The 11,667-nt window shown below is 48.4% G+C and overlaps 2 protein-coding genes across 2 annotated transcripts; one reads left to right on the plus strand and one right to left on the minus strand.

The window, feature by feature from the left end:
- Positions 1-566: 566 nt before the first annotated feature.
- DPM1 (dolichyl-phosphate mannosyltransferase subunit 1, catalytic) lies at positions 567-5,986 on the minus strand. The gene is made up of 9 exons (XM_030963172.1): positions 5,866-5,986; positions 5,392-5,491; positions 4,695-4,728; positions 4,207-4,283; positions 4,088-4,113; positions 3,692-3,787; positions 3,111-3,179; positions 2,710-2,824; positions 567-828 (listed from the first exon to the last, which is right to left on the minus strand). The coding sequence occupies exons 1-9, from the start codon at positions 5,970-5,972 to the stop codon at positions 724-726; spliced, it is 729 nt and encodes a 242-aa protein (XP_030819032.1). The 5' UTR covers positions 5,973-5,986; the 3' UTR covers positions 567-723.
- A 48-nt stretch (positions 5,987-6,034) lies between these two features.
- Positions 6,035-8,040, plus strand: MOCS3 (molybdenum cofactor synthesis 3). Its single transcript, XM_030963286.1, has one exon. It carries the CDS (start codon positions 6,035-6,037, stop codon positions 7,625-7,627), a length of 1,593 nt encoding a protein of 530 aa, XP_030819146.1. The 3' UTR covers positions 7,628-8,040.
- Positions 8,041-11,667: the final 3,627 nt, after the last annotated feature.

Genomic DNA, 11,667 nt, shown 5'->3' on the forward strand with positions numbered 1-11,667 from the left:
ATCTTCCCTGAGTGAATGGGGTCTTCTCTTCCCCTAAACCTGGTGAGGCCTCACTTCACAGACTCAAAATGGGCTTAGTTCCTAAAGAAGGGAAGGAAAGGGACTCATCTGCTTCTGGACAAACACACAGAATACAAAATTATTCCACACACGTCTCCCTTTCCTATCCAAAGAATATTCCTTCTCCCCAGTCTAGGCACAAACCACTGAACTCTGCTTTCCTCCTAAACCGCCCCAGCCATGAGCACTTCTTTGGAGCTGCTTCATGACAGTGTGTACATGTGCTGAGGGAAAGGAAGAACACTAATTAGTATCTATTTAAATTAATATCTTCAAACCACAGAACAAAGACAGGACACATTTCAGGGGTTTTTTTCCTTGCTCATCTTTATTTCAAAATTATCCATAGCTTCTGCTGAATAATGATTCATTTCCAAATGCGGAAGATCATTTAGCTTTGTGTTCTTTATTAAGATAATTATTCTTATAAAAATAGAAAAGCATTAGCCTTTATTAATGTTTAGTTTACCATACAGTCCATTTCTGTCGGAAGGAGCATTCTGGGCTGCAGAATGTTTGATTTGTTGTTGATGGTGTTTAATTGTTAGGTCATAGCAGGTCTCCTGGCCACCACACAAATAATCAAGCTTTTGCCATTATATGTTTAAATCTACACAGACATCAGAAAATGTTTGTCTAGCAACATTACTTTAGGATGAACTCTCAGGTTGTAGCAAACAAGGTCAGGAGCCCCTTTAGGAAGGAGACAATTTCGTTGCCTCCCAGTTTGGATTCTCCATAAACACGGTCCACAAAGGAGATGGGAACCTGTTGAAACAAGCAAAATTGGTTTTGAGGTTCAAAACCGAAACCATCAGGAATTCTGGAAACAAAAGAAGGCCCTTTGAGCTGGAGCTTGTTCAGGCATGGGGAGGAGGCAAGCACCAGGCTGGCTCCTTTGTGGCAGCTCTCACCAGGGCTGCAGTGGTGCCCCACAGCTGGGGAGTGTGGAATGATTTGGTTTATCACCTTCCAAGCTGATCCAAAGACATTACTCATGGCTGGATGATCCACCCAGGCAGAGCAAACTAACAGCTCACAAAGCCTGCAGCATTTCCTTGTCAGCCAAACTCAGAGCCTTTGAGTCAGTGCCTCAGGAAGCACAGAACAGCTCAACCTCACCCTGGCTGCGAGATGACTTCAGACCATGACAGTGCCTACTGTACACGACCTGTTTTTATCAGTCTTTGGCCATTTTGTAGATTATCTGCAGCATTTACGGGCATCTGACACATTAATTTTGGTCTCATCACAAAGTGACACTGTCCAGATGAACTCACTGCTCATGAGATGTTGGGAACATTCTGCTTTCACTCCTCTAAGCACACACAAGGGACACGTGACAGGACATTCTGTGTTAGAATATTCAACCATTTCCATAATGTTTGTCAGCAAAATTGAAATACTTCAGGAACTAAAATAAAGAACTGCAATTGTAATAGGCACTAAAAAATGGCTTGGTGTTTTGCTGGCAGTGTCAACCAGAAATCATCTGGCAAGAGGAACACACCAATCCCCAGCCCTCTGCACGTGTGCCAGAGGGTATCTCACAATTCCAGCAGGTCAGGCCAAGACAGGAAAGAGCCCAGGACAAGAAGATGGGAGGAAGATGCCCGGAAAGGCAGGCAGAGACTCAGCAATGACTCTGCTGTCTTAGCAGCGTCACCTTGATGATCCCAGTGACAATCCTGGCAACTCCACACAGCTGATCTGCAGGAAATGGGCAAAAGTCACTGAGTATGGAGCCAGGGCAGGATGGCACAAGTGGCATTTCCTGACCAGGATGAAGAATAGTTAATATCTCATTTAAGGAGGGGACTCCAGGGTTACCCTTCAGCACAGGAATTGAGCACTGAAACTCTGCTGAAGAAATATTTTTTCCCTAGGATGCTGTTCCACAAGCAAAAAAGGTGGGAGAAAAGAGCTGCTTTGTTGTGAGGAAATGCTCTACCCTGTGTCAATGGAGAAATGCCACACGTGAAGTTTAGAGAGAGAAGTACAAGCACCACAATTCTCTGACAATTCACAGTCCTGGAAATGAGGATGAAGACCTGGCTCTGAGATTCTCCTGCAGAGAGATTCCTAGTGAAACATCTTTAAAGATGCAGCAAGAGCAATTCAATAAAAATAAAATAGGCAGCAGACTGCTGGAGGTAGAGAATCTAACAATTGCATGGAGTTTTTTCATTGACTGTAGACAGCACATTCAAGGAGTTTAGAAGCAGAAAGTTGTGAGAGCTAAAAAGTTGGAAAATAACAAGGCAATAGTTGACAGAACAAATCTGAAATAGATTCAGGCTACTGGAAAAACGAAATAATTTGTAAAGACTTGACTAGAGATGTCTGTACAATAGGAAGCAGGGAAGAAAAGGCTCAGAGCAGCTTTGTGGTATATTTTGACTTCTTTCCCTCCTTTGAGGAACTTTGTAAAATTGTGTGCCGCAGAAGGAATGGCAACAGGAAGAGGGGATAAATAACTGCACTTCAGGTCTGGCATTCACCTGACACAGCTGGAAAAACAGAACTCTACACATGTAATTTCTTTGTATTAATTTAAAATCTTGGCTGCTTCTTGGTAGTAGCCAGAAGTCAGCAATGTGTGTCCCCTGGGAGGGAAGCACAGTGTGCCCATCCCAGCTTGCCCCATACCTCTCCAACAGTGAATCCCAGCTGCCGAGCCCGGACAATCATCTCCATCTGGAACACATATCCCTTAGAAACACACTTCTCCATCAGCTTCTGTAAGACTTCTTTCCTGTACAACCTGTGAACAATTCCAAAGGAAATAAACACTGAAGCCCAGTTTCTGGAACACAGAAATCCAGACAGAGTGTAGGAATCTGAACTGCAATCACTCAGCTCATTACTATTTATAAACTCTCTAACGAGGTCATGGGAGCAGCAGTTCTTGCAATCTAATCCACTGTTCCTTCTACCCTTTCCAAACAGATTTCACAGTTCACAGTAAAGAATGTCGTTCTTACTCCAGTTCCTTGTCCAGCAGTTTCTTAATTTCCAATAAACTTTAGGAATTGCAAACCAGACCCTACCTGAAACTCCCTGTCAGATCTGATGCCCCCGGTCTCAGCAAGACCTGAGTCAGAAAATTGGCTCCACGACTGTGAAAGAAAACATCGATGTCAGAGGTGTTTAGTACAATAAGATGGGCACTTACTCCAGCCATGAAAAACCAGGCACAATCCAAATCCACCTCCAGATCAGACTGCAACACAGCCGGTGCTCCAGATTCTTTGCAGGATAAATAAATCAACATGAACGTCTGCCTGTTGTCTGGGAGGGACAGGAGCATTCCAGCTGGGCAGGTGAGGGTGTCCCTCACACCTGCAGGGCTCAGCCTCAGCTTGTTCCCTGGATGAACTGGATGTCTGTCCCAGCCTGAGGCCACTGTTCCAAGCCCTTTTCCCAGCCCACCCATGTCATTCCAGCCCTTCTTGGTGGATTTGAACCAAAGAACTGCCAGTGGTGGGTGCTCCTGGTATTCAGTGTGACTGCAGTGCCCAGCAGGGACAGCACTTCTGGGGACTGAGGAGTTCAGCTTACAGGGATGCAGTACTTGGAATTATTATTTACAACTAACAAATTTCTGTGTGAAGAGCTGAAAAGTACTAACCTGATTAGCTTTCTTTTCAAATCCCAGCCATACACTCCTCCATTTCCTTTATATCTTGTTCCAGATACAATATCAAAATTGCCTTCTTTCTGCTTTCTGTAAACAATTGGTTTTATTAGAAAAACTGGAGGAATGTTTCAAAGTTCAAATTTAAAAGTAAGAACAATCACTCACTCACTCAGTACAAAATCTGTATTTTACAACCTTCTGAACAAATAAGAAGAGATGAAGGGTGGCTATGAGCATTATTCAAACATCTGTTAATTGTTATCTTATAAAGAACTACTTCAGGGAATCTAATAATTATCTTTTAACCACTATGCAGGCACAGAATTTCATAGACTGCCTCATAAATAATTTATAAAGATCAACTTTCATACTATAATCAACACCTACCTGATAAACTCTGGAATGAATTTTGGCTGAAATGAAAGAAAGACAGATCAGAAAGAAGGGCAAGCACTGAAAAGTGAATTCCAGCAGAGTGTACCAGAGCAGATGAACTGCAGCCTTACATGGTGGGAGAGGTCAGCATCCATGATAACGATGAAATCTCCAGTGGCATACTTCATCCCATGAATGTAAGCAGTGCCTGATGGAAACAGAAATAACTGCCCTCACTCTTCTGACACAGAAATGCACACAGAAACTTCACCTGAGGATAGGCCACTACTTGAAATGTCATTTACAAAGCAGCACCTGCACTCAGGAGCCTCAGGACACAGGACTGGGCTCCAAATCATCACCAATGCTTCACCCCCCATCCTGGGCTCAGTGGGTCAGGGCAGCACCGAGGAGCTGGCCTGAGGTTCTGGTTTAGAAACATACTGGGATTTTTATGTGCATTTTTTGAGCTTGTTTGTTTACAAAAAACTTGATGAAAATGTGTTTCTGCTTTTGGGCTTTACTGTGATTTCTTCTGGACCTTTATACACCCAATCAATCAAAACATACAGCAAATTCTTTTATTTGCTTTTACTAATCAGAGTTAATAAGGACTTACCCAGGCCCAACTTCTTTGCTCTGGGTCGCAGAAGCTACAGAGATATAAAAAACACATAAATGACTTGACATACAGTTTAAAAAAAACCTCTGAAATTTCCTATATATTTTTTTCTTAAAACAATCTTCATAAATGCAACTTAGCCCAAAAATACTTTAAAAAACTTGGCATTTACACAGTGACAGATTGGAAAAGTACCTGACTGCCACTAAGTAAATGACAGCATCTTGTATACAACTGAGGGTTATGCAGTAATATATTACAGAGATAAAAAAAAAAGAATTCCTGTTCTTGAGGAATGCAATGAGACAGATTAAAAATAAATCATAAGCCCAGCCCAGCTTTCATCTTTCCAATTTCCTTACTCCTGCAGTCAATTAAAATGAAATTAAATCTTATCCAAACCCCATCTTTCCCTCAGGCCTGCACCAAGTACAGCAACACTCACAGTCATTGCTCAGGAGCACACAGCAATGCACCAAGGACTGCCAATGTTTTGCAAGCAACTCATGATCTTGCATACTTGATCAGAATGAACTGTCCTGAGCTTACACTTGTCTAAAGTGGTGTACAACAACTTGTTTAAGGATGTGAAGAAAAGGCAGAATCTAGGGAATCCATCCCAGCTCTCAAGGACTTACAGTACTTTCCAATATAAAAAAAAAATAGAAGAAAAATTACTGAATACACAACTCACTATTTTATCCGATCCATATATTTTTTCCAGCTGCTGAGCAACTTCCTGGGTACCATCCGGGCTTCCATCATCTATGATGATAATTTCGAAGTCGATCCCACTGAAACGAGATTGATTTCCCAATGAGCAGGCAGGGCTGCCCAGGGACGGTTGGAGCGCCCATCCCTGGAGGGGTCCCGGGAAGGGCTGGAGGGGTCCCGGGAAGGGCTGGAGGTGGCACTCGGTGCTCGGGACAGGGCGGGGATGGGGCACGGCTTGGACTGGATGTTCTGGGAGGGATTTCCAGCCCAGTGACAGGTGGCTCGGTGCGGGTCAGGGACACCCGTGTGCGCCCGGAGGTCACTCCCTCGCCACCTGTGCCGCCCCGGGTCACGCCATGGCCGGGCGTTCCCAGCCCCGCACACACCGCTGTCACTGCGCAGCCCTGCCCGGTCCCCGCACCGGCAGCCCCGGCCCCGGCGGTGTGCCCGGTACCTGTCGCTGAAGGTGCGCGCCAGCAGCCACACGACGAGGGGCAGGTTGTCGCGCTCGTTGTAGGTGGGCAGCAGCACGGAGACGCGGCCGGGGCCCCGCGCCGCCATGGCGGCAGTGACGCGGCGCCGCGCCGGAAGCGGCGGGGCGGGCGGCGGCGGCGTCGGCGGCCATGGCGGGGGCAGCGGCGGCGCGGCTGCGGGCCGAGATCCGCCGGCGGGAGCGCGAGCTGCGCGGGCTGCGCGAGCGGCTGGCGGCCGAGCTGGCGCGGGGGGACACGGCCGAGCAGGAGGAGGACGGAGAGCGGGAGCGGGACGAGGCGGCCTGCGGGGCGCGGCAGCCCTCGGCGGCCGAGCCGGCGCGGGGGGACGCGGGGGATGCCGAGGATGAGGATGGAGCCCGCGGGCTGCGGGAGCGCCTGGCGGCCGAGCTGGCGCGGGGGGACTCGGGGGATGCCGACGAGGAGGATGAGGACGATGACGAGGAGGAGGAGGAGGGATCTCTCGGCTTCCCCGCGGAGCTGCCGCCACTGCCGGCGCGGTCGGCGCTGAGCGCGGCCGAGATCCTGCGGTACAGCCGGCAGCTGGTGCTGCCCGAGCTGGGCGTGCGGGGGCAGCTGCGCCTGGCGCGGAGCTCCGTGCTCGTGGTGGGCTGCGGCGGGCTGGGCTGCCCGCTGGCGCAGTACCTGGCGGCGGCCGGCGTGGGCCGCCTGGGGCTGGTGGATCACGACGTGGTGGAGACGAGCAACCTGCAGCGGCAGGTGCTGCACGGCGAGGCGCGGCGCGGGCGGCCCAAGGCGCGCTCGGCGGCCGCGGCGCTGCGGCGGCTGAACTCGGCCGTGCAGTACGTGCCGTACCGCGGGGCGCTGCGGCCGCGCTCCGCGCTGCGCCTCGTGCGCCAGTACGACATCGTGGCCGACTGCTCCGACAACGTCCCCACCCGCTACCTGGTGAGCGATGCCTGCGTGCTGGCCGGCAAGCCGCTGGTGTCCGGCAGCGCGCTGCGCCTCGAGGGGCAGCTGGCGGTGTACAACTACCGCGGCGGGCCCTGCTACCGCTGCCTGTTCCCCCGGCCGCCGCCGCCCGACACCGTCACCAACTGCGCCGACGGCGGCGTGCTCGGCGCCGTCACCGGCATCATCGGCTGCTTGCAGGCGCTGGAGGTGCTGAAGATCGCCTCGGGCATGGGCTCCTCCCTCAGCGGCTACATGCTGATGTTCGACGCCCTCGAGGGCAGGTTCCGCAACATCAAGCTGCGGCCGAGGAAAGCGGACTGCGCCGTGTGCGGGGACAGCCCCAGCGTCACCTGCCTGCAGGATTACGAGGCGTTCTGCGGCTCCTGTGCCACGGACAAGTGCCGGGCCCTGCAGCTGCTGCCCGGCGCGGACAGGGTCTCCGTGCAGCAGTACAAGGCGCTGCTGGACGCGCGGGTCCCGCATGTGCTGCTGGACGTGCGGCCGCCGGTGGAGGCGGAGATCTGCCGCCTGCCGCACGCCCTGCACATCCCGCTCCGCAGCCTGCAGGACAGGGACCAGGAGTCTCTGCAGCGATTACAGAACAGGATTGGCGAAGAAAAGCAGAGAACTGATGACCAAACCCCCCTCCCTGTATATGTTGTGTGCAAGTTAGGAAATGATTCCCAGAAGGCTGTAAAAATTCTGCAGGAATTACCTGCCGAAGAATTTGGTTCCGTGGTAGCTAAGGATATCAAAGGGGGGCTCATGGCTTGGGCCACTAAAATTGACTCAACGTTTCCTCAGTACTAGAATTTTAAATAGTGAAAAAAACACATATTTTCAGAGTAAGTTCTATAGGGTTCCATCTGCTCTGTGTAATGGCTATATCACATGGGAAAACCAGACAGAAATACCATACTGCTTTTTTATGTTACCTTTTTTCCCTAAGAAAAATGCTTATTTTTGTAGCTGTCTGATTATTTTTATAAAAATGTAAATCTGTCCATAAAAGTGGAAAGAAGTGTGTTCCTTGGCTATGATTTGATAGTAAAAACTTGGCATAACTACTGACTTGTGCACGTGATGATTGAGAATATCCTTATTAGCAATTGTAACCTGGAAAACAACAAAACACAGGAATCATGTTATTACTCAGTCTCTGAAGTGCTTAACAAATTGAAACAGTGCATGACATGAATAAAAAGTAATTGCTGTTAATCTCTGGCTGGTCTGTAGCACTATTAATCTGTGACAGGGAATTGTCAGGACCATGGTGGGCAACACCTTTCAGTTCCGTGTAGGAGCTGTGTGTATTTATGGACTGGAACAGCACCAGGGTGTAAAGAACTTCCAGAGGCATCCATCCTCCTTTGTGGGATGGCAAAGCAGTGATTCCCCAGCTGAAATAGAGAAACTGAGGTTAACTGTTTAATAAGACATAAGTTTGACCCCGGAAAGTTGGTAAAACAGACAGAAAATGCTTTTATCAGTGCTTAGAAGATTTCAGAGATTGAGAGATAATGAGGCCGTGAGAGAGGGCACAATTAGGTATTTATCCTCCCTCCTGCAAGGACAAAGCCCTGTTTCCTGAGTTTTCTCCCTGTTGCTGTGGCAGTGGCAGCTCCCCAGCTGGATTTGCTGGCTGGCAGGAAGAGCTCTGCACATCTGGGGAGTGTCTGTACTTACTGAATGAAAAGAAGGAGAAATAAATAGCTTCTCAACAGAGCTGCCTGAGGCCTCCTCACCTCAGCATAGCAATTATCTCCTTATATTAATTAAGGTATGGATTTCTTTACTTTCTGAGGAGGAAAGAAACACCTGTCATGACTAATCTTCACATTGTACCAAGGAAAAAAAAGGAACAGCGCCATTATAATTAATAGTTGAAAATGTGTATTTTGGTAAAATAAAGTTTGAGAACAGCCACACTCCCAGCTGCATTATAACATGCCATGGTTCTAGCCTCGTGAAGGAACAGCTGTGAATTTGTAAACAGAGAGTCAGATCTTGCACTTTAGAGGACAATGAAAACGTGGAAGGCCAGGACTTAAAGTAAACTTCAGTGTTTGTAGTGTGTGCCCAAGAGTTGTTGGGCTGTGGAGGCACAGCTCAGTCACAATGTCTGGATTCTGGGGTTTTCCTCTCTTGGGAATTAAAAACCAGGGGGACTTGTTGAAGTGCCTGACCTGGGTTTAAATTTGTCTGTCTTCACTGTGATGTCAAGAAGAGACTGGAATGTAAAAGGCAGCAGAAGCAGTGATTCTGTAATTCCCGTGCTGGGTGCTGTGTCACACATCCCTCTGCCCTCACAAAGGCATTCCTTTCAGTCATTCCAAGCAAGGGGAACCCAAGGATTTGGAGAGAAGGGAAAATCTCTTTGATTCTAAATCTGAGTGTGTAGAAATTGTGTGTGAAGCCTTTTCCCTTGTTCCAGGAGAGTTTTGCCTATGTGTTCTCCTGTAAATGCAGTCCTTGGCAGTGCTGCACTCTTTGAAGATAGGCTGGACAATCAAGGATCATAAAATCATAACTAAGCCCAAACCATTCTTATTATTGCAGGCTTATCTTTTGTTTTGACTTGCTTTAATTCTTGAATTCCAAACATGTAGAGCTTTCTCTGTTCACTGGGAGAAGCTCTCCTTAGAAATTCTGAAGAAGCACTAAAACTTGATGATTTGTATTGCTGCCAAAGCCCTGTGGAAAGGCGTGTGTGCTGCCACTGTGGATGAAGGGAAGCTGCTTTGGCCAGGGAGCTCTGAGCGTGGCTGGGCTCTGTTGTCAGGGGGGATGAGGTCAGGACAAGATCTTGGCCTTTGCCCTCAATGTCTTGGGGTTGCATTTTCTAATAAAAACTTCACTGTTCAAAACAAAACTTTGCATTAGGTCCTCAAAACATTCCAAGCATAAGTTTATCCTTTTTTTTTTTAAATGTGAAAGCTTTGAGCTGTCGTTTGTGAAACTACAGAAAGAATAATGTGAGGGCTGTGTGCTAGGTGGCACTGCAAGTTAATAAACCACAGCTCTCCCGATCTTGAGAGATGCAATGCAAACTTAGCAGGAGCTGAGGTCCCTGGGACAAATCCATCATTGTGCAGGTCTTTTGAAAAAACACCAGGGAAGTAAAATAAAATGGAGATGAATATTAAAATGGAGATGGATGAAGGTAGCAAAATTTGGAGACAGGAAAACGCACTCACAAATTGGTTTGTGGCATTAACCTTTTGTGGTTTGTGTTTTTTGGTTAAATATAGCAGCCCTGCCACTCTACCTCACTGCAGCTTCAACATGGTGGGCAAATATGTACAGGGCAGGAAAAGATGCAGAGAAAAACAGGATAAGGAAAAAGAGAAGAAATGCAGAGTTTGCAAAGTTTTATTCTGCACTCCTCTGGTGCACATCACTTTCCCCCAGCCTTTGCTCTGTGTGTGTTATGTTGAAATCTTACTCCAGTGAGCAGGTTCCAAGGAACCAATTTAATAAAGATGTTCTAAAAGTTGTGATAGCTCAGATTCATGGACTGTGGGACCTGGACAAGGCAGTGGGGCATTGCTCCTGCTCTGGTGGGAGCACTGACAGAGCTGCACCCTCTGTGCTCCCCTGACAGCAGCAAAGCAGCTGAGACACTCTGCTCTCACCACAGGAAAAGAAAATCACCTCTGTTTGCCCATTCTCCAGGCTTTTGGCCTTGACTGTGCTCGTTTGATCTTGTCTTTACAATATATTCCAAGGGATTGATTCAGAGCCAACTGAAATGTATCCGTGGATGGTGCTGCTTTGCCCTCTTGTGCTTTTCATTGCAAAGTACCTGCAATTCTGCTATTTCCTACTCCTGCTAAGAACAAAAAATAGCTGCCCTCCAGAGTGATGGCTGTCATGTGAACCTTAGCAGAAAAGCAAGCTGATACAAATTCAGTCTAGTCCTGCTGTGGCACAAGTTTTCCAGCCAGAGAAGAAGCTATTCCTGGTCTGCATTGGGGATGGTGAAAGTGAAGGTATCCATGGGATCCGGGGTCAGGGTATGGCTGCAGCCGCTGTGGCAGCTCTGTGCCCAGCCCCAGGCTCTGTCCTGCCCCTGGCACCCCCAGCTGGGTGCTGCCTGCCCCTCAGGGTGCCCTGGCCCCTTGCTGGGCTCGCTGGGGAAGGACCAGCACAGGGATGCTCCTGCTGGGAGAGGAAGCTGTGCTTTGGCTCTCAAGGTGCTCCTGCTGTTGCTAGGAGACCAAATCCCTGCTCTGAGGAAAGGTTCTCTCCAAATTTAAAATGGCTCCTTAGCAGGTCGTCTGGGAAATGAAGTCTCTTAGGCAAACGGGCATTTACCTGCTCAGGAGCAGGGGAAGGAGTCATGGAACCACAGGATGGGTGGGAAAGGACCTTAAAGCTCATCCCATCCCAACCCACCTTCCACCATCCCAGGTGCTCCCAGCCCTGTCCAGCCTGGCCTCGGACACTTCAGGGATCCAGGGGCAGCCAGAGCTGCTCTGGGCACCTGTGCCAGGGCCTGCCCACCCTCACATTAATAAAATCTTCCTTATCATTAGTCTGAATCTACCCTTTTTATTTTAAATCAATTCCCCTTGTCCTATTGCTCCAGGGCCTGCTGAAAAGTTCTCATTTTGTGAAGCACACTTCTAACTTCACTATGTAAGGGTTTGAAATTATCAAAAATCATTAAAGTGTTTAAACTTGCCCTTTTTATACGTATTTATATGGACACATATGTACGTGCAGAGCCAGAGGTGTATTCCACATGGGGGACAGACATGTTTTGGGCAGAATTTATTGAAGTAATTTCCAGGACTTGCATGCTGTAATTTCAAACACACTTCTGAAACTCTGCTCTGTTTCACTTT

This window comes from Camarhynchus parvulus, chromosome 20, assembly GCF_901933205.1.
Source record: "Camarhynchus parvulus chromosome 20, STF_HiC, whole genome shotgun sequence".
In the NCBI taxonomy this organism is placed as follows: domain Eukaryota; kingdom Metazoa; phylum Chordata; class Aves; order Passeriformes; family Thraupidae; genus Camarhynchus; species Camarhynchus parvulus.